This window comes from Scomber scombrus, chromosome 3, assembly GCF_963691925.1.
Source record: "Scomber scombrus chromosome 3, fScoSco1.1, whole genome shotgun sequence".
Classification (NCBI taxonomy): Eukaryota; Metazoa; Chordata; class Actinopteri; order Scombriformes; family Scombridae; genus Scomber; species Scomber scombrus.
In genome coordinates, this window is record NC_084972.1 from 16,848,205 (window position 1) to 16,872,015 (window position 23,811).

General features: G+C 39.1%; 1 protein-coding gene across 1 annotated transcript in view; it reads right to left on the reverse strand.

Annotated features, from left to right (window-relative positions):
* The window catches only part of LOC134005203 (sodium-coupled neutral amino acid transporter 3-like), a 34,110-nt gene extending 18,059 nt beyond the window's left edge, over window positions 1-16,051 (reverse strand). The window contains exons 1-5 of the mRNA XM_062444265.1: window positions 15,944-16,051; window positions 2,195-2,441; window positions 961-993; window positions 772-865; window positions 534-649 (exon numbers count right to left, since the gene is read on the reverse strand). Of these exons, the coding sequence (XP_062300249.1) occupies window positions 534-649; window positions 772-865; window positions 961-993; window positions 2,195-2,328 (377 nt within the window). The 5' untranslated portion in view covers window positions 2,329-2,441; window positions 15,944-16,051. The remainder of the gene's footprint in view (window positions 1-533; window positions 650-771; window positions 866-960; window positions 994-2,194; window positions 2,442-15,943) is intronic.
* Between the last annotated feature and the right edge of the window lie 7,760 nt (window positions 16,052-23,811).

Below are 23,811 nucleotides of genomic sequence, written 5' to 3' on the forward strand. Positions count from 1 at the left end.
TTGGCAAACTACAGTACAGTGCATTTAAATGAGATTTAAAAAACATGCATGAAAATATAAACCATAAACCTGGAAGCTGCTGAAGTTATTATTCTGACAGAAGATGCTGTTGCAGAGGCTTTTAAATGTTAAGCCCCTCATATATATACACAGTATGTACACCCACTGTGGAAGGCAGAGAATCAACTCCACAAAATGAACGTGGTTATTTTTTGCATCTGTGATTACAATTCTTCTTGTTTATAGCACAAGTAAATGATGACCAGTATGCTCTTAATCTTAGCCCATATCTATCAAACTAATCTGTGCTCTGTGATCGGCTTCTGTGGCATAAACAGGGTCTGCTGCCTAATACTAGACAATTAGGTGCTATTATGTGTGACGCAGAACTCCACTAGTAAGACCTAAGCGGGAAGAAAATGAGTCAGAAAACATCTGCAAGCTCCAATTCAGCTCTGATACTTCCATTTTGCAATCATGAAGTTTATGTTTATACATTTATTGATGATACCAGATGTTTATGAATAACTTACAAAAACAGGACGACCCCTGTATTTGCCATTGCATATGCAAGTCCAAGGATTCCACTTCCCATGATTGCATTCCCCAAGTTGAAGACTGACATCCCAAATGAGGTTTTTCCCTCAAACTATAACCAATGTAAGACAGAGGAGAGAAATACACAAGTTAGATACTCCCGTACTACATGCAAGTATTATATTGTGCATGAGCTGCCACAGAGAGAAGACTATTGGGCTTGTCAGAGCTTACATCCGTAAATCGTGTGGTCTTCTTTTCCTCCATGCCTGATAAGAACTCCTGGCTCTCTGGGAGGTTGGCCTCTGCATTCTCAGTTCTGTTGGGACTAATGGGAAGAAACACAATTATTACACATACAGCACCCTCAATTTTAAACACATTCAAAAACATCAAAAGCATTCTCCAACATACTGTACATACCTTGCATTCTGGGCACTATTGGGTACATTTTCCCTACAAACAGTGTAGAGAGAGGCCATCCATCACCCAACGAGAGCACAAAGTGGAAAAACAACACCCTCAGTCATAATATAACAAGACAAATAATGCAATGAAGGGACCATCTATAACCAACTGTATCCAATGGAATCGAGAGAAACTTTAATTGAACCATCTACTACAGGCAACACAATGACAACAAGACAAGCAGTGATATGATAATTAGGCATTAAGCTCTCTCAATTATCCAGCTTACATTCTAATACAATGTGTGAGCAGATGAGAAGTGATTGTCTTGCAAAAGGACCCTTCACCAGGCAGTTAACAGGCACAAAAGATTTGCAGTTACAAGGATTGTGCCTTTGGTCCTGCAGTTATTGGACAGTCACTATCATTACTAAGCTGCATTTGCACCCTCGGCAGCTGGGTGACATAATCAGTCTTGTAGTCAGTCTCAGCACAACACACACATTAGCTCCTACACTGTATCTCTCTCTAATGTACATTATCTTGGGTATTGATGCCATTAATTAAAATGATGTTTTACAAGTTGATGCTGCTTAATTAAACATATAGTACATCATATCTTGTTTCTGTCAAATGGAGGGACCTATTCCACTCCATGTTCTGTTAACACACAGCACACAGTGTGCACTGTAATGTGACGTGATGCATGAGAGAAAACATGAGACCTCAAGTAACTGGTATGTTATAATAGCTGGAAAAAGCACCAGGTGATTCATCTAGACATATTCTTTGTATGCTTGCAAATTTGGCTAATAAACTGATTCTGATTCTGAAATCGCGAAATGAAAAAGGACACATTATGTATTTCACAAACATTACACAAAGCATTTTCTGTGTATCTTGCCAGGTTTTTTGAAACCTGGGAATCTCTTAAATTTCAGTCAAGACACAATGCAGTGGAGGTGCCTGTGACCTCCTAAATTCAGCGAGAAAAACCATAATGCTCAGCATGGTGTGTTACATTGGTCTAAAAAGCAGTATGCCTTGAAAATTAGTTTTAGTGGGGTTTTGTGGAGCAAAATAAAGCATCTGACAGAGCAGCATCTAACTGTAGAAATTAGGGGGCACTTAGACCCTAGAAACAAAATTTAATAAGTATAGTAAAGATAATTCTATTATAGTAATAGTATTTAATAGCATTCCTAACATATCAACATACAACTAGGATTATAAATAGGAGTATACTCACTTTTCACAGTCCTCTGCAGATGGTGTTTTGGCCGATGCTGTGATCTCCTCTCCAGGTTCATGGCCCTTCCCGTTAGGAACAGAGTTCACCTCAGTGGCAGTTTCTACCGTCTCAGCTGGTTTGTCCTCACTCATATCTGCTCTGGTTCCTTGGTGTGTATGTAAGGATGCTGAAATGTGTTAATGTGTGAGGAAATGTGAATGTTCTGAAGGTATTAAGAGTGGTCTTTTAGTTTTCTTCCTTGGATCTGTGGGAGAAAAATATATACAATTAGCATAAGATGTGCAATGAAATTTCAACTGATGATTATTCTCATTATTGATTAATCTTATCATTATTTGCTCGATAAATTGTCTTGTTTATAAAATGCCAGAAAGTAGTGAAAAATGCCAAATGCCTGTTATAATTTCTTGAAAGAAAATGTTTGGCATTTTTCTTGGAAAAATGATGGAAACAATTACAAACTGACTAATAATTACAGCTCTAACTGAAATACATATTGTCAAGTAACAGTATATGTGATTTCCTGAGGATGCAGGTAAAAGACAGCAACGTATGAGAACGATCACACTCTTGTCAACCATCTAACTATCTTATTTCATGACTCACGTAATGATGACTCATCATCAAGTATTTTTTTTAAACCCAAATCTGAAATTCAAAAAGGGATGCAAAATCAAAATGATTCTTGTACAATCTTTTGCCTTACAAATTTTTTAGACACTCATATTACATGGTTACATGTTTCCCCTCTGGACATTATAAAGTATATAAATTATAAAATACAACTGTTAAATAAACCAGTGAGATTTGAATTAAATTGGAAATCATGTTTAAAAACAAGAATAAATATAAAGTTACCATTTCTACTTTCAATTATATTATGTCCACCAATTTATTGCGACTTTGGCTCAGGACTGTTTGAACATGAAGAGACGGTTTGATTGATCTCCCTCACTCTACTGTTAGCTTTATTGCGATGAGACAAATTACTGTACACCTTTATCACTGTTATTGGTACATTAAGTTTAGTGACCTCACATAAATTCCAAGCATAGCTCCACCCAAATTTCAAACTTCAGTCTAATTAACCTAATTAATTAGTCTAATTAATTGAAATTGAAATTTTGATTAATTGAAAAACACTTTTGTGGGTGTTGAGAGCCTGTAATTTCTTTATTCTCTGTCTTATACCTGACTGTGTAAACACGTAACATTTTAATATTAGGTCTGCAGAAAGATTCTCCTACTCCTAATAACCAGCTAAGTTAACTGTAGTTTGAGGAGTGAAGATAATATGATTTATTTTCTTTTTTTTTTTAACTTGAGGTCCAACCTGTCTGGAAATTGCAGAGCAGTGTTGTTGTGCTACTATGCTCACAGCCTGCTACCAACCATAAAGGACACATGGGGATATAAAGGAGGCCACCCTGAGGGCATTCAAGTGAAGCTGTATCTTCCTTATGGCTCAACAAGGATGTGACTGAACTCCAAATCACTTTGTGTGAATGCCAACAGAGAGGATGACAACAGTGACGAAGCGATCAAGATAGTGACAACACAAAATTCCTTGTACACCTATGTTCTCACTTAAATGGGACTATTCACAAATGCAAATTCTGACCCAGTTGTCTCCTTGAGATAATGTGACAAAGCTTTGGGGGTTTAGATTAAAATTCTGTATCATTTTTCTCAAGCTTTTTTTTTTTTTTGTTAAACCCTGAATCTGAAAATTTGAATGAATGACATCAATGCTTGATGAGCTCAGACTAACGGCTAGACATTTTTTCAAGCTCGCAAACACTTGAAACACTGACTCCCATTATTGTAGTCCAAATATAGAGTTGACAATGAATAGATGTTTTGGCAAATCCCATGCATAATTGACACATCAACTCGACAGGTCTACGCACAGAGGAAAGAGAGCTTTCAGTTAACTGTGACACACTGGGCTTTGCGTCAGGCCTCTATTTCCTGGGTATCCTGTTGTGTGTATCTGTTGACCAAAGCCCCTTATCTGGCTGGCCCTGAATGATCTCTTCTGCTCTGCTGCATAAACAGCAGCGGGGGCTAAAAAGGAGAGTACGTTGGGGGCCATAGAGGAGGAACACACACAAATGGTTGAACACCCAGCATTGAGATAAAAAGAGAAGAACCAGCTAGGACCAGCTACAAACCAGTTCTAACCATCTTTGTGCCTCCATTTTTCTGCTTGTCACTTTTCTCTTGGTTTCCTCTTTTATTGAGGAGGGTTCAGTGTAGCAACAATGCTCAGGGTTTTCTGTACTACCATTCCTGGCAACCACTCAGCTGCCCTCATTCCCTTCAGGCTCCTTCCGCTTCACAGCCTGCCCTTTTAAATGTAGCTTTTTGTAATATTATTTTAACACATCAAACACAGAGTGAGGTGAATTAACCGTAGTCTTCATTTAGCAGTTCTCTGGACCTGTCTTACCAACCACGTTGCTGTGAGCTTCACTGCACAGCCAGGCCTCTCGGTGTCTCTGGCTAAAGCCAGGCAACGTGGTTGGGCAGCAAAGCACAGTGCACAATGGCACATGTTATGCGGTTTCCTGGGAACGGGTCGGAGAACAGTGGTACTATTATGCCAGGCATCATTATACTGCCTGGGCCCCCTTGGCTGTAGTTCGCAAGGCCACTCGAGAGGCTGAAAAGGTATTTCATTGGGCTCTAATTGAAAAGATGCCACCTTGAATTCAGCAAATGCCAGTATCCTGTATCCATGCACAGTTGTAGCAGAGTTGCTGACGGTAGCAGTGGAAGAGGCAGCGCCCCACTCATGGGACAAATCACTGCACAGAACTACACTGCCACTCAGATAGTCTACAAATCGTGAGGAGGTTGGGGGGAGCCATTCACAGACAATACTCAATGGGCTGTCCAGCTACAAGGGCGCCCCTTCAAAGGCCTGAAGCAGTGGGGCTTGAAACAGCAGACCTGATTGGTCAGAATTGTAGCTCCTACAATTATTGTGTTCAATACCAGAGGAAATACACAGAATCCTTGAAAATAGTTGAGTGCAAACACACTCATTCAATCCAAACCTCTTATTTTTAGAAAGCTTGCTCTCTTGTCTTCAACATTTCTGCAAAATGAAGGGCTGAGAAATCTGCAATGCTGTACAGAAAATGCTCCATTAAAAGTAGGACAAAGTTCTTACATGAATACTGCTCTGATATCAGGTATTATCTGCTAAATAAACATATATATACTTAAACAAGAAATATTTAATTGAGTCTATTAATGCCATGGACAAGTTGTAGGGATCTTTGGGCCCAGATTCTGGCACTCACAAGGTTCACTCACAATCACTGTCAAAATTACCATATGCATATATCAACAAGTCAATTTCATGATATTTGTTTTTAGCAAATGAAAACGAAGAAAACCAAGACCAAACCAAGAAAATGAAGGAAAATGAGAATCAGCACAAAAACAATTGAGGTTCAGCCCCACAGGCTTAAATCCCAGTTACCGTGGTACCATTGTGGCATGAAACAGAGGAAGGGTTGTGAGTTCACAAGGAAAACTCAGGCAGCAAATCTGACATGCTCCGTGCTCTGTAGACACTATGTCATCCTCCCAACATGCGCAAATGTCTGCACAGGCAATTACAATTTACCCTGATTTTAAAATGACTTGTTTCCAGGACAAGTAATTCCCCAAAACATTGTTAAAAAATGCCAGGGTTCCTCTCTCCGGTGTGTTTAATTTTCCAAATGCAGCATGCAACATTGCAGAACATAGAGAGACTGACAGGATGAGAATGGATCTTGCTCTAATGTCTGGTTGACTCAGTAAGGGCCCCTGTAACAGACAAGTACTACTACTACCAGGATTAAGCACAGTCTTACAAAGCCTCATATGAAAAAAAGGCAATGAAAAGTTTGGAAAGGGGGAATATGAGACAGATGGGAAAAAGAAAGAATCAGTATTTCGTAATTGATATCCAGACTTTCAAATCCAAGGGTTAATGTCACACGGGTATTGTTTTATATGGGAGTAAATGAGTCTTTTCACAGCAACAGCAGAGGCTGTGTTTATTTAAGCCGTCATCCAAAACATCACTTCAGATTGCCAATCCACAGCTAGTGCATGCACCACAGTTCTCCTGCTCTGACGTAAGCAACTCTGCTGAGAGACGTCATCCCACGAGGATGCAAACAGTGCCAGGCAGTTTCAATGATTGTTATTCCCAAACCGATACCAAATCAGCCTGTGCATGCTGATTCGCCCTCACTTATTGCTATGCATGTGTGCATTTGTGTTTGCAGTTCATTCGGTGAATAATAAAATGTGTGCCAGTTGTGTGTGTGTGTGTGTGTGTGTGTGTGTGTGTGTGTGTGTGTGTGTGTGTGTGTGTGTGTGTGCGCGTGTGATTTATGCAATGAGTAATCTCAAACTGTAACACTGCCTCCTATGCTACTACTTGATGACATTCTCATAGGCCTGTGACCGTATAAGCTTGCTTAATTGAGTTTCTAGTGTAATTTTCAGACTCTTAATCTTCTGAAGTGCATGTGGATAATCGTTGACTGTTTTTCACTCTTTTTTCTCACATCCTGGTCTGTGGGTGCAGTGAAAACTAAAACATTTGAAATGCCATCAAAAAGCCTGGATGACCATATCTTAAATTGGATTTTCCATAAAATCACCTACGCATCATCATGATTTTAAAGATGACTTAGTTATCTCAAAGATAATTATGGAAAACAAAAACGAAAATTAAAACTCACACCAGGACTTTTTAGCGGTAGTACGGCTGCTAAACTGTCTGTGTTTTTAATAGTCGCTTTACTGGAAAAATGACAGACAGCATCTAATGCAAATTCAGAACAGGAAGAGATTTCCTCCAGATTAAGAGATTACACATGGCCACAATTTCAATGATGAGCAGCTAATAGATCTATCAGAGAACATTTCATTGTAAAACAGTGGGTTAAGACTTGGGACCTCAGACAGTCTGGATGATAGAATAGATCAGATTAGGGCACATCTCACTTGACCAGGAAATCAGGATCAAACCGCTCAGGTCGCTCCATAAACCCATGCACCTATATAAAAATAGCTGCAGAAGAATGAATAGCCCACTATAACCCCATGTCATGTCACACACAAAGCTGTGTTTAACTGCTGCTCTATGTGCCGCTGAACACAGCAGCTGCCTGAAATAAACAGTAAACATTTGGAAAACGCGTCGAAAAACCATCTGTCTGTATTGTGTTTCTTCATGCCAGGGTGAACATGCACATACACATGATGACACACACATAAACACACACACACACACACCGACACATTCAGTGTAATTACGGAAAAACATCATGTCGTTGCTGAATGGAGAAACATCAGGCAAAAAATAAAGGTATTATAAAAAATGTGTAACAGACACTGGTGTAGCATTACACTGTGCTGTGGGGAGCAGGGCAGGAAAGTATGTGAGGTCACCAAACAAAACGTAACAATGACAATGCATCATTTGTACAGTCTAATGAAGCTGACAAGAGAAGAAGAGGTCTAATCAAACAAAGTAATTGAAATCACCTGTGTGTGTTTACAAAGGGCAGGGCCTTTAAAGAGATGGGAATTGGAGAAACAATACAGAAACTATGGCTATAGTAAGATTGTGTTCTGTCGCTGTTAACTAGCTCTGAGATTTTTATTTCTGCAATTCGTTTGGGGGAAAATAAATATTTTGTATTTTAGTACAGCATTTGCCTAATGAGGAGAATTCTGCTTTAACTGTGTTGAAGTCTTTCATTATGCACCACTTGCCTCCCGGTCCTCCATCCTCTGTTTTTCTTCCCTTACATTGTTGTCCTGCCATCTCTCTCTCTCTCTCTCTCTCTCTCTCTCTCTCTCTCTCTCTCTCTCTCTCTCTCACTCTCATCCACCCTCTCTGCTGGAGGCCCTGAGTACCACTGTGATTACCCTGCAGGGAGAATAGGAGATTAACTTCTGACTAAGAGATTTGTATGTCAGCCTCTGAGATGCTCCTCATCTCCAGGGTTCCTAAACTGCTGAGTGATATGTACGGTCAGAGAATATAAGATGATGCAGGATGTTGTATTGCATTTAAATACCCACTGTAAGGTGAAAGATATTATATGTAACAGCAAATCAAGTCTTTGAGTCTTTAATCAGGATTATGCCATATATTCAGACCAGAAAGATTGCAATAATTTGCACTTCAATATCCTCCGATAATTTGGTAACCTACATTTCTCTACAAAGCAGCAACACCCCTACATGCACATGCATCACACGCTGTGCTTTGGTGTTAGACGGGGCACCAAACATTACCTCAGTAAAGCTGAAAATATATTCGAAGATTCAAACTTCCCGGATCAATAACTCTATAATTATATGCGAAACATTGATAAATAACAAATGGTGTCTCTTTCCTATTGCAGTAAGGTAGATAACGAGCTACAACCTTATTCACCAAAGTGAGAAGTCCTCCGAGCTGAACTAGTAACACTGGTTTCTGTAAGACAGGTGCACAGGGACTGTCTAAGAAGAATGCATAAAAAAGACCCTCTCAAAAGATCTCTAATGGGGGTGTTTTCTTTGTAACAAACTGTACTGTCTTTGAAACACAGTGGTGACATTTGTTCCACTAATGATTGTTCAGTTTGACCACAATGTTTTTGTTTTGCAGCACTTCATGCCCAGCTAGCTCCAATGAAACTGGCTGTGTGTAGCATCTCTTAACAAGTGCTACTGTGATTGGGAGGCAGCATGGCTCTTCCTGCACCTTTTACTTGTACATGTCCTCACAACAAAAGGTGGTTAAATAATAAAATAATCATTAAATAATCATTCAACACATTGGTGAAACAGGGGGAAAGAACCAGCTTCATGCTTTAATAGCACTTGAAAACATGACTAACATAGACTTCTGCATGAATCTCACAGAATACTGGTACAGGCAGGTTCTGTTAAGATTTCAGTTTTTACTTTATTTCATCAGCTCGCAAGGCTTATAAATCACATTGGCTACACTCTGTCACTTTGCCTCTTCACACTAGGCATCACAAACGTACATGCACCACATGACGGGCAAGGATACAGGCGGATAGCAGAGTCAGAGAAAATCAAGCTTTACACAACAAAACTTTATTGTGACCTGTTAAGTTCGGGTTGGGTAGCAGGGCTCTACTATAATTGCAAAATTCACACTAAGACTATTTTGTTTTCAATTATGCCACCTCTTTAAGACCACTATAGCTGAAATTGGGTAGTCACTTGACTATTCAACTTGACTATTGAGTCACTTGACTCAAATTATGTTTTCCTTCATGATGAACAAGTCTACTGTTTTTGTTTCCTGTCCTGATTGGCCTCCCGTGGCTCAGGGATGACAGGGATGTGTGCACATAAAATGGGGCTGGACCAAGTAAGGAATGAGGCACGAGGCAGCAAGAATTGTCTTTAGTGTCTTGTGACACGCCTGCATGGGAACATCAGCCTGATGACTCGCTGAAAATGTATTTATAGAATCATACAACTCTTTCTGTCACTCTGGCTCAACTCCAACATCGGACACCCCAAAGACAGGAGGGGACAGTAGCGCAGCAACATGACCTTGCATAAAAGTGCACTCAGTGAGCTTTAAAACTGAGGGAAGATGGGTGATATAGGTACAAACTGCTTTGGGAACAAGGAAACAACAAGAGAAAGGGTAAGTGGTAAGACGTATGACTAAAGTAGTCAATACAATATTTAGGGTCACATTCACATACATCTAAAAGTAGGGAGCTGTGCTTCACTTCAATTTCTGCCTGCAATATAATTAGCATCTGACTTACTAAATAAGACTAAGCTCATTTTTAATTACAGTTAAAGAGGTTTCTTAACATTTACTAATAGGGGTTGTTAAAATCCTAAAGAAATGAAAGAGGTGGAATGATGTGGTAAAACATACCCAAGAAAGAAATTGCAATCCACCACAACTGGTAGAACACAACCACAGTCACGGAAGGCTGACGTCTCTGTGAAATCCAAATGTAACTCAAGCAATATGCTCACTGAAAATGTCTTTTAAAAAAGAGTGAAATCACAATAAAGCCTTAGAAACTAAGTGCATGCCAAGATCAAGTCTCATAAAACCACAACTCCCCATCTTCCAAATTGTTTCATGCTTTGAAATGGTGTTGGTTTACTGACTTATTTTTTCATTTACTTATCTTTAATTTAGTATCTAATGCTGTGCAGCTCCTATGGTGCAAACATCCTTTTTTATGATACATCTGTTTTTGCACATTCTCTCTAAAGTTGGAGACATTTCTATTGAAATGATGTGAAGGTTATTAAATCCGGAGGAATGTGTTATCAACTAGGCTTATTTGCACAATCATCCATTAAATCCATCTCCACTTCTCTCAGATAACTGGTGCGAATGTTGGATACACAGTATAACAGACACACTTTTCCAGGTGCAGAATTAAACTATAATAAGGCACTAACAGCATATTAAATTGAAGTCATTTGTTGAACTCAGTAGGAGGAGCTAAAAAAAACCTAAAAGCTGTAAAAGTGTGTCCTAACCAAGTCCATTTTGTTCATAGGGTGATACGCTGCTTCAGATACTTAATTATTTAATAATTTTCTATACACACATTTGTTTCAGCAACATGTTGTTTATGCAAAACAAATTATTCACATGATTTAAATGCTATGTCAGCCCTCTGGCTCCCTGGCGCATGAGCTGCTTTCATCACATGCAGGACATGGTGACACTCATTCTACTATCCTGCTTAAAAACTCAAAGCATGGAAGGTGCATATTTAAAGACAGATATCCATCCATGTAACAATACACTATTAACATAAACATGGTGAACATGATGGATTTATAGAGACGGATTTTTCGAGAAGTTAGTGAGCAACCTAATACTGACATGGTAATGCTATTCTCCAAACTAATTGAAATGTAGCCTGTTCTCAGACTGCTGTCAAATACAGCACTGGAAGCAAATAATGCCAGACGAAGACGCTTACAAGTCATGCTGAGAGAAAACATATCTGCATACTCTTCAAAACAGGATGTTTTCAGTATAATTATATAGATGTAAGTTGAATGTTTTGTGCAAACAGTGCAACAAGTTCAGCTGGCCAACATGTCCCTAAGACAATCAAAGCCACATGCCACTTCCTTTTGCTTGCAAACCAGCAGTCATTCTCTATCTTATAATCTGGAGGTGTCTTCGAGGGACAAACCAAACCACTGTGGAACCACTTGGTGTGCTGCCTTCAAACACCCATCCATCCCCAATCACCCTAGGCTGTCGTTGCAAAAGAATGAGAATGTTTTTAGTCAGTCTATGTGCCTGATTGAGTAAAGCAGGTTAGGAAGATGAAAATGATTAAACTAATCTTCAGGTGGAAATGTAATTTAAAGAGTTTTTATCACTACAGTTAAAAGAATAGCACAGAGTTGACACCAATCTGAAACACACATACAGTCACTTTATCTTTGTCCACTGTTTAAAAAACATGATGTTATTGGGCCAAATATTCCAAATTGTACTATCCAGTTTAACATGGCAAATTGTGACACAAGAGGGTCAGTATGATGACAGCAGGGTTGCAAGGGCAAGATAACTATTTGATACTTTATATCTCATTGGTTTAATCTGTACAAAAATCAAAGTGCAATAACGAAAAGCTGCTAACCAACTGCTAGTGGTAGCTTCATATCTACCATGCAGACATGAGAGTGATATTGATCCTCTCACCTATCTCTCAGCAAATAATCAAATAAGTCTGTTTCCAAAAATGTTGGGTAATTTCTTAAAACATGCCATTGAAGCTAAAAAACTCAAGGAAGTCACTCATGTAAACTCCTTCTGCAAGGATGGTAGCAGTCTGATATGATTCAACATTAGTTGCAATAGCATCCTAGACTTATGACAATTTTGCCAATAAATCTCTAAATATGCTACTTATGTGGAGCTAATAGCACAAGCTTAGCAGTGTAGTTAGCTCATCAAACAATATATTACACTCTATCTGTCACTTGATGAGTGCTTGGAGCATACTGAACTATGGATCGAGTCACATAAAGATTGTGTTTACTTAGTTGGGGTGAGAGACCTTGCCATTTTTTTCTCTCACTTAAAAATACTGAAAGCCCATTGAAATCAAATGAACTAATTCATTAATTATAATTAACTGATCATGCAACTCTTCTCCAATACTAAGGCAAGGCTGTTTGATTATGGTGGAAAATAAAAAGTATTCATTACCAACGTATCGGTTTGAAAAACCAGAGGGATAGAGAAAGACAAGAGATGGAGCATAACTTTTTGTTTCCTCCAGCATGGCAGCTAATGTTAGCTTGCACTGTGGCTCCAAAAGCAGCTTGAACATAAAAAAACAGCAGTGACCCAGCCAAGGACACTGCCTCCTGAGGACACCGTATGCAGGTTAGTTTGAACAATAGGAGAGAATGCAGTCCACTAACTGGTCCTCCATCCAGGCAGTCCTCCCTCACTATCACATTGTTCAATGCCAGCTCTGTTTTTTCTCATCATGTGGCCCCAAAACAAAGTGCCACCCTTTCCTGGCATCTGCCAACTGTCTTTCTCGTGTTTCTTCCTCATCACATGGCAAAAGGGATAAAGGAAGAGAGTGCATCATGGGGGCGAATGCATTCATCCAGCTGGAAGTACAACTCACGCAGTGTGTGACCACCATGGTGGATGGTTGCACTGCTGACTCTGTCACATGCCACAGCACTATAGAAGCCCAAATCCCAATCCACTGACAGAGACATCCTACATAAGGCGCCCACTGTAAGCAGATCAATGTGAGGCTTAAGTATCAAATCCCATATAGAACTAAGAATTGCACGAGTGACAAGAGTGACAATGGATAAAAATAAAGCTCTAATATAAGACTCTGGAGTAATGACTTTGGGGTGATAAGGTGATGAGATATTAAAGAAAAAGAATTGCCCAGTGGAAATCAACGTATGATATAAAAGGCATAATGTGAATACTTTTCATGCAGTCACAGTCAGATCATACAGGTCATGTATTCCAGTTGATATAAACAGTACCTGACAAATAACAATGATATTATGAACACTAAAGGAAAAAAAGTGGGAAAAAGTTTCAATCACACAAGCAGCTGCTCCCCCAAGACCTGGATTTGTTACTCTCCTAAATCTACTGCTGTTTGCTAGAAAGCATAGTGTAAGGGTATAATAATTTTTTCCTAGTCAGAGCTCATCTAACCAATAGACTAGCATTTATCCTAAGTGTTATGACCTCATGTAAGCTGTGATTCAGGAGTGATATCCTTCAAACCAGTCTAAAATTCAGAAAATGCCCTCCAAGGTATAGACACACGTTACACCTGCAAACTACCTGATTTAAACTAGAATTAAACTAATGGTCTCTAATGTGTGTTTTTCAAAATGCTCTTATGTTCATTTATCAACAGTAATTAACTTGATACAGAATACTTAGCAACCAGATACACAAAGCACACCATAATCAGACAAGGCCTAGATTCTGTGCATCCCATCTTTTTCAGTCTTAACAAAGCAAAAAGTAGAGCGTTTATACATGTTTAGACTTTGCCAATACAATATTACCTTTTTGAGTGACCAGAGTAAAGAAAAGGTTGAGCAGATTCTTCAGTTCAACTTTTTAAAAGACCAAAATCAAATATCTCAAGGCTAGACAGATGCACTTCTATGTTCTTTTAAGTTTAATACAGTCGACAAAGTCACAGTAGGGTGTTCCTTTCTTCTTACACTGATCTACAATGCACCCTGAGATGGAACAATCCCTTCGTGTTTTCGTTTCATCCGTGCAAAAGTAAACCAAAGCTGCTGCAAGATAAGAAGATATTTCAAATAGACACAGAGCTTTGATCAAAACATCGGAACTTAGTGAATTGTTGTGTTTATGTATCATCTAATAATGAAGAAAGAAAGAAGCAGGGGAAGAAGCCATCAACATATCTTATACATTAACCTTAAAAGCAGAAAAAACGTATTGATAGCTACTTTGCTCTAGGCTAGATGTGATAGCTATGGACTGAAATGAGTCATGATTTCATCATTTTTACCTATTCTAGTGGTAAACCATTTATTTACTGTGAATCGAAGCCATGACCTTTGTTGCCTGGCACTCCCCACTCTCCCACTTTTCTTGTCAATCGTTACATATTTGTAATCAATCCAACAGGCAATAATATTAATATTACAATATCTTCTCAATTTCCATTCCAATATTCAGCTGTGTGCATCATCCTTTCTCTCTCACATACATGCACACAAATACAGGCTTTAATCACACACCAGATCAAAAGCTCAGCCCGCACAACGTCAGCTGCAGCTGCATCAGTCTGTTCACACTGGGATTTCATTCTGGGGTCAGAGAAAGGCAGCAGCACATGGGCCAGAGCCAGAGAGAAGAGTCAGTCAATTATAACAGCAGAGTCCAAGCGGACCAGACATGAGCTCTCGCCTGCTTCAGCCTGTCAAGTCTAGCAGTCACAGTATCACCTGCTGCCCACAAGCTGTTGAGGTGACTCATCGTGGAGGAGTGAATGACTGGTGACTTATCCTGCTGCAGGTACTGTGCTGCTGTCAGAGTTTTATCCAATCTATGGTATTTTTTGGACACAGCCTAGCTTGATAAATAAATGAGCTAAATATCATTCTATGATAGGAGAAAGGTGGTTAATTATGCACATGTCAGGAAAAATATAGTGTTTACATAAACAAAAGAAATGCATAAATGATCAAATGCATTTTCTCCTGCAAAAAACATCAGATATGAATATACATATCTGATTATGATGTCTCAATGATTTGGAACCTGCTCTGCCCTCATCCATCCAACCTTGCTAGATTTGCCATCTGACCGAAAGCCTGGGTATGTCCCTCAAACATGTCAAGATGGCCAAACATGAGGACCAGCTGGTACCTGTAGCCAGGCTGTGACATGGCATAAAATATGACCGACAATCCAAAAATGTAGCTTTCTACTGTGCAATGCCAGCCTCTGCAAGCAAGTTTGGCCATGAACAGTCATCAACATGCATTACTGACACAGGGACAATCATCAAAGGATTCACTGTAAATAAAATATGAAAGTCACACTCAGAAGCAATGGTTTCCAAAGACAACTGTAAGAATCCACAGGGTCATGGAGGACAGCCAGCAGCCCCCCCACCCTCCTCATGCCCAAGTCCCCAAGTTGATCTCACCAGTCTACTCCACTGAAGCATGGCAGTGAGAAGATATAACTGTTCTAATCAGGTTTCATCCCCACAGCTGTTGTATAAACATTTTCCCTTTTTTAATTTTTTTTTTTTTTTTTTACAAAAACATCCCTGCAGATGACAATATCCTCAGCCAATCTGCAATGGCTGTCTGATCTGGGTGAACCGAAAAGAAATAGCAGCACGTTTTTACTAGGCTATCATTTCTCTTTACAGCTGACGATCTGGCGACGAGGACCACAGTGCTCGACTTGACTTTAACTTTGCAGTTAACTCCCTTTGTGTAAACGTCGCGCACGGATACAGCGAGCAGGTTGATGCTGTACATACATGATGCACGGGGAGCGTCCTTTTGTTTCACACCTTAATACAAAAAAACACTTTTGCATCCACATATCACCTGTGAACATGTGTCCGTTTACAAGTTTGAATACGTGACAAGGTTTAAACATGAACGTCAAAATGAAGCTGTTCATTGCTTTACCAGTGAAGTCTCAATGTCCTCTTCCAACTCCAAATATCTCCACACAGATCTTGCCTCCGCTCGCTGATCGGCTCTGCCTCGACCCCGTGGCGGTGTCGTCCTGCCTCTCTGTCCCACTAAGTCCGTCCGTCCTCCCTCCAAACCGCGTTAATGTCGTGTGTTTCGCAGTAAATTGTCCTCGTAATCTTCTCAAAAAGTGGGATGTGAAGACAGTCCAGGTTCCGCCTACCACACGCACAGACTCCAATCAAATTATTGTTGTGTATGTTGCAAAGCTAGAGCGCGCGGGGGCACGAGAGAGAGAGGAGAGCGAGCCCCCTATTCGGCACGCGCACTTTTATAATCGTTTTTTTTATGATGACCAACAATTGATAGCTATCATCAGTCGGTTAAAGGGTCAAGTCCGTGTGATAGAAATGTCCCTGTCGTTTCACACGGTGGTGATGGTGCTGTATGTAATCATGATGGCTGTATCTTTGTGCTTGAGCGCCAGTGAGACAATGAGACGAGGAGAACACACGCAAAAACACACAATGCATGTATTTTAATCACGCAATGGCTTTCCCTTTCATTGGATCCAAAAATGCACAATATATCTCATGCGTACCTTTAAAGATAATGGATCCAATTGCAATGTCTTTTTCTGACACGCAATCAACAACGTAAACAACTGCCTGAGCCATGTGCCACCAAAGACCACTGTTGCTTACGCACATAGGATACGCAAGCACCATTTCTAGGTCATTGGCTGCAGCGCGTTTTGATGTCACAACGCTCCGGGGACTGTCTCTTTTCTCTCTCCTCTTGCTCATGTCCACAGAGGAAGCCACACACCTGAAGTATAATTAGACCTGGTTCACTGATCCTGTGGACACCTATGCAGGGTAGTCAGAGCCAAACACACATTTTCCATATAAAACTGACTTAACTTAGTGCATTAATTAGGCATTAATTACGCACCCTGCTTTAAAAATATGCAATATAGGTGTATTTGTAATCCTCTGGCCTGTCATATTTTCCCCATGTAATTGATGTTATGAGCTGATTTTAACTCAAATACCTGGCTGTCCTCTTAACCAGCAACCACAGCTTCCTTTGATGTTGTGGCAGCAAACCTGACCTTGTGGAAAGCAGAGGACATTTAACCACAAGGAAATACACGCTCAGCATCTGCTCTGAGGTTGACCCAGTGGGGAATGGCTACCCATTGAGGAAAGGGCCAGAGATGCTGAGAAAGTGCCTTGTGCAGCCCAGAGGTCACCAAACGACCACAGCAGATGTATGCTATAGTTCAGCTATAGAGAGAATCTCATGCGCACAAGTGCATGTGCTTTAATCTCTGGTTTAATTTCAGAGCACTGTCCTCTGATTGCTGCTACTCTTCTCAAATAACATGTTGGTATACTAATTTAAGAGCTGTCAACTAATGAAGAGGAGAGGGTGAAACGCAGAGGACATCTGGCAACTGGATCTGGAGGCACAGCATTTTCATTCAGCTGAACTCCCCCTTGTTCTTTCTTCTTTCAGTGGTGTGAGCACGAGTCTCAATTTGCCCACCTGTCTGTCAGCTTAAAACAGTGATGCATATGCAGCGTTCCAGAGGTATTTCTGATTGCTAACTGAGTGCAATGCAAGGTGTAACCATAGAAACTGGGTGTAGCAAAGGTCCGCATCACATCTTAACTGATTAACAAGTAGAGATACGAAATGACTAATGAAGTTTGGCAGGCAGCACTTAATGGACACTAATGACATACAGTCCAGACAGCATGTATTTGGACAATTACACATTTTGTTCCTTCAGCATTTTAAATTTTAAATATAAGAATGGAAAACCATAAAATAAAGACTACAGGCAGAGAGGTGGCAGTGAAGGCCTGAAGATCAGTAAGAGAAGCATTTGATTCAGGCAGATATTGACTGCAAAGGATTTTCCAAAAAATGTTAACTATAATGATTTTGTACCTTAATGTGTACCTGTCCACATGTTTCATTTGAACTGCTTAACTTTGGGGACGATGTGTCAAAAAAGGCCATATCTCTGCATCCAGTTCTTTCTATATTGATGTAAACCTGCTCAAATTAAAGCTGAGACTTGGCAGTTTAGGGTAGCATTATTCAATATTTTATTTCAAATTGAAGAACCTGAATAAGAAAAATGTTTAACTTTCCAGTTACTTACTGTCTAGACTGTATGTCAGAGCACTGTAAAACTTTACAAGGTTAATTATGAGCTAATTAATCCAAATAACAATATTCTGGAAATGATGACACATTGCACAAAATACTTATTACATATGTTGTTTTGAGCAGAGGACTGAGCTACACAAAATGTAACACATAACAAAACAAATAGAAAAGTCTGCAACAAGAACACTCAATGCTTACCCTGGAAATGAGAAAATACCTGCCCTTACGCTGTCAGTGTTTCTGACCAGAGATGCCGTGTTCCACTTTAATTTGTAAACTATATCTTGTGGTCAGATGTCCCTCATTATAGCATTCACTGGCTGTAATTTTAATACATTATTTATATATATTTCCTTTGGCTGATGAAAATGAAAATGAATCAGTAATTAATTTCCATCAAAAGACACACACAAGCTTTATTTTCTGTATTCATTCATTTCAATATAAATGCTGGAAAGGACATATCATATATATTTTGATTATTGCTTAATATAAGGTAAAGTTTGCATCAGCATGTCAAACATAGCACTCTGTCATGAGAGCACTCAGTCTTTTTGTCAAAAAAATGATTGAAATGGTTGGAATGTGTTGCAGTCGTATTTTTCAATGTCAATTAAATTTGAAATTCTGCTGTTTTGTGTTTAGTAGCTCATTCTGACTAAAATTTGAATTAAATGTAATGCATTATCCACAAGTAACTACACAGTTTAGCTCTACTTGTTATTTTTGAGACTGTCCTACAGCTCCTCCTGTGGGATCCCAAGGCATATCCAGACCAGAATATATATGTAATCCCTTCAATGCAGTGCTTTCTGGAACACCCCCAGAAAGAGGTTTCCAGAAAGCATCCTAACCAGATGCCTAAATTACCTCAGCTGGCTCATTTTGACGTGAAGGAGCAGTGGCCCTTCTCAGAGCTCTCTCCACATCTCCAAGTTCCTCACCCTATCTCTAAGGCTCAGCCCAGACACTCTACACTACAGTGAAGCAGCATTTTAGTTTTTGCTTGCTGGCACGAAAAGAATGAAGGGGTGCAGAGTAATCAAGGCATCTTTCTAAAAAGTGCAATATCCACAGTGACAAACATAAAGTACATCAACAAAACAGTGCAGACTTTCTGAACAGCTTAAAATTGATTTCTGAAAACAATGGGGGCCTGTGACTTCTGGGAGGCCAGTTAATGAATGCAGAACAGTTAAAGAGCTTATAACTGTGGTAAATACCTAAGTGGATTTAGACTTTTCAAAGGCAGGTTTAGGAAAAACATAAAATTACAATAGTCTATTATTCATAAACTATACGTATCTTTTCTGGTTTCCTACAACTCTTTTATTTTCAGAATCCTAACAGAAAACACCTGTCTAAATTTCACTTGATTGCCTCAGATGGGATCAAATTTAAACCTATTCTGTTTTTGTTTGTTTTGTTTTGTTTTGTTTTTTGAGTGAAGTCTTTGCCAAGGACCTTCCCTCATAAGTATGGAGCTTGAATTGTGGCCTCCTGTCCGCTCTACATGGCCCGACATCTCCCACCACATAGATAATTAGGAGAAAAGGAAGAAAAGATCTCGTCACAGACCACTAAACCCATTCAGTTTATTTTGATGAGCCCTGCTGGAAGATGCTGCAATCAAACTCAATTAAGGTCAATCTCCCAGTGCATTCATCATTTAGGGAAGAGATGCCAGTCACTGTGTGATTATCCAAAGCAACATGGCCCACTCATGGATGAGCGAGAAGTAGCCATGCTGTGGAAATTATGTGGTTATGTAATTACAATTATTAATACAATTAATAATACAATAATTATTAATTATTAAAACAATGCCAGGATTCATCGGGCTCAAATTGTGAAAGAGTGGTTCTGGGAGCATGAGACATCATTTTCACACATGGATTGGCCACCACAGAGTCCAGACCTTAACCACATTGAGAATCTTTGGGATGTGCTGAAGAATGCTTTGCGCCATGGTCCGACTCTCCCATCATCAATACAAGATCTTGGTGAGAAATTAATGCAACACTGGACGGAAATAAATCTTGTGACATTGCAAAAGCTAATTGAAACAATGCCACAGCGAATGCGTGCCGTAATCAAAGCTAAAGGCGGTCCAACAAAATATTAGAGTGTGTGACCTTTATTTTTGGTGGCGACTTTTTTTTTGGCCAGGCAGTGTATTATACCAGCTACTAAGCTCACATGTCAACAGATCAATCTTTACAACAACGGAGCAAAATCAATCCACTGATGCAGCCCATTTGAAATAACGCCCATGAAAAAGCTAGTAAATGGTAAGGGTTTTGTCAAAAAACTTTTTCCAAGGTCAAAAATGAACTAGCTATCATGTCTAAATTTCTGCAATGTTTTGATATATTGAAACCACGGTATAAGAAAACATTATCCCATTTCATATTACAGAATGAACAAATTTGAACTTCAGTAACAACAACAGAAAAGGAGACACATCAGTTGAAAGCAAAGCAGCATATTGCCAGCAACTGTAAATGTTAACGCAGTAGCCGGGAAAAATAATCAGGGAGTTTCTAAAGAATTTATCAAGAGGAGACATCTGTCATACCAGGGGAATGCTGTTTGTTATTCTCAGCAGACTTCAATAATCAAGAGAGTTTTCACAGGAGAAGTTCACAAAGGGTCCCCTCTCCTATACACATAAACACATAATCAGACCACCTGCCCATCCTCCTCTTTTGTCATCAAAGACCCTGCACTGTAGTACACACGCACACACACACACTATACAGGTCATGGCTACTTTTGGGGACATCTCATTGGCTTACATGAATTTCCTGGAGACTTACTCTAACAAGCTGTCGCCAATCAACTGGTCCTAAGTCTGAAATGTGTCCCCCAGAGTACCCTATGACAGACCACACACACACATAGGACTTCTTTCAGTCTTGAGCATTATTCCTCTCTGCAGGAGGAATTCCCTGAAGCAGCAGCCTTGCTGATCCAGGACAGAGCTGATATATTGAGGCCCAAATAGGGAGGAAGGTCCGTGTCTAAAAGAGTAGCTAAAGGCAGCAAAGAATGAAGAAAACAAGTACTGGGACTGAAAAAATATCACTCTGACTTAGTAGGCCTGCATTGTAAATAATGTGAGGGGGAAAAAAGCTGAAATTATTTCAGGTGTCAGAAAAATGTGTATATTTGTATTTATCGTGGCTGGACAATTCATTTTGATAAAATTAAACAGAAACAGCAAATTATTTCTAATGTTAACTTTAAAAAAAAAATTGCCACAAATCACATTGTGCATGTTCTAACTTTGCTATCTAACTACTAAGTTTCTTTGATCAATTATACCAATTGTAGTTAACATTTTGCACGATCAGATTATCATCTTTTTACATGTTATTACTCCCACATCAGCTTTTCACTCATGACTGAACCAAATTGGATTGAACTTAATTAACAGCTCCATTGAAGCCACTATTAAGGGGATTCTCCCAGTTTGTCATCCTCTCTTTGAATTCATCACATTTTTAATTACCCAATGATTAAATTGCATCCCTCTGCTTTGTTGTTGCTTGATTTAGGCTAGCTGGGGAACCATGGTTTGTATCACAGTCCTGATGTGACTATGACACACTTGTATGACCAAAAAAAGTCCCAGAAAAGAATCTGCCGCCACATAAATTCACTCTGATATCAAAATATAAAAGACAAAGATTTAAGTTCAAATGCAGCACTTTCAATGAGACAGTACATAATTAGTATAATAAAAAATGCAGTTTGGCTTGTGAGAGCTGACTGCATTGTGATTTCTTTGTTCGAAATACCACCAAATGCTTAGAATTTTAATTGTTGGAATTGTTTTTTTTGTTTTTTTTAATCTAATTACGTACAGTGTGTCCTAATGTTGGTTAAGAAGACAATCACACTTAACTCTAAATAAACCTAAAATCTCTAAAGATATGTTATCAGAGATGTGCCCCTGCGATGGAAGAAGTATCCCGAATATTTTTGGAATATTAAAGTAGAAATACCTCATTTTATGAATGCTAAGATTTAATAATAAATCTAAACACTCTCTAAATGAACGTGTGGATCATGAGTTCCTCAGTTATTGAATTCAGTTGTGTTTTGTTTGGACAGCTGGTCAGAGTTTTAAACGGCTTGCCTGCATGAGACAAGTGTTTTATCAGTGTGGGTTCTTGTCTTTGTCATGCATTTGTTGAGAGTATAGTCTTAGATGTATTTCCTTTTAGATCCCCAAGGAAAGGAACACAAACATTTCAGATGGAGACAAACACGACACTGCACAGTATGTCCTCTGGATCAGTGCAGCTTCACCACAATCCACCTTACAGCATGGTGCACAAAGTTTCCCTGTTTAAACTGATTTACTAAATTCACAACTGGTTGTGCACATAAACAATTAATAAAGATTTTCCCTGTAATATGTTTCAGTCTCTCTCTTCACAAAAGTCATGCCAAACCAAGATGTAGACTCTGATGATGTCTCTTTACTATAGGCTGAGCAGGGTCAGCACATCACACTAAAGATTCAGCCCTACATCCCTGCAGCAAATGAATAGCAAGGCTTGAATTACTGCCTGGACTATATGCATGATACGCATATAACAAAATGCTGTGTTACGATCTAGATCAAATTTATTACATGTCATTACTGTATGTCCCTCTTTTTATAATACTTGTATGAACCCATTGATATTGTAGTAGTGTAGTTTTTTTCTTGTCAGCTTACATTTTCCATGAAAATCTTTGTCATGTACAACTCTATTTATAGTACTGTGACTTGGAAAGAAAACAAAGATTCCTGCACACACTGTGTACTATGAGAACAGAAACGTGGATAATGAAGTGCCTGTCACTAAGACTTTAGGGTGTATAAGAGCCTTGCTTGAATTATATGATATTATCACAGGTTCACAAAATGTAGGTTCACAATTTTTTTTTAATTTGTCCTAAAATAACAGTTGCCCAAATGAACAATGACATGTTTTTCTGGCTGTCTTCATTCCTCCTGTTCACACTGGCCATTAAATGATCCCTTCATAATGTACTTTCAATGCAAGTGATGTAAGACAATTTTTTTTGTTATTTTGTTGCTACTATAAGGATTGTAATTGTAGAATATATGAGCTTGATATGACTAACTTAGACTGCTGAAGCCTCGTGGATTTTGGCACAAATCACTTACATTGTAATTGAATTTGGAAGGGATCTTAGGTTAATATGAACAGGAGGAATGTTTACAGTGTGTGAAACCTGTCTCAGTGTTCATTTAGTCACCTGATTGTTGTTTTAAGACAAAACAGAAAAAGTGTGAACCTATCGTTTAAGCCATTGGAGCTCTTTCTGTACACAGTTACATTCAGAGGATTTTGTTCAGCTGTCCTGCAGTTTGCTATAGTCTGTGAAATGTTTTAAAAGTAAGATGTAATGTTATTTTATGAGGCAAAATCCATTATATAGGCCATCTTACCTTGTCCGAAGTGTAAAAATAACAGTAAGGATATAGGGTTTGTTCAAGCTGGAACTAATAATTGCCTCTTCAATATGCAGAACTGATTTCAGAAACCCATGTATGTGGGCCTCTTTGAAGATAAGGCTGTTTTTAGGACATAAATAGCAGAAATCCCATTCATAACACATTCTCTATACATTTGGGACAGGATGTACGTATGCCA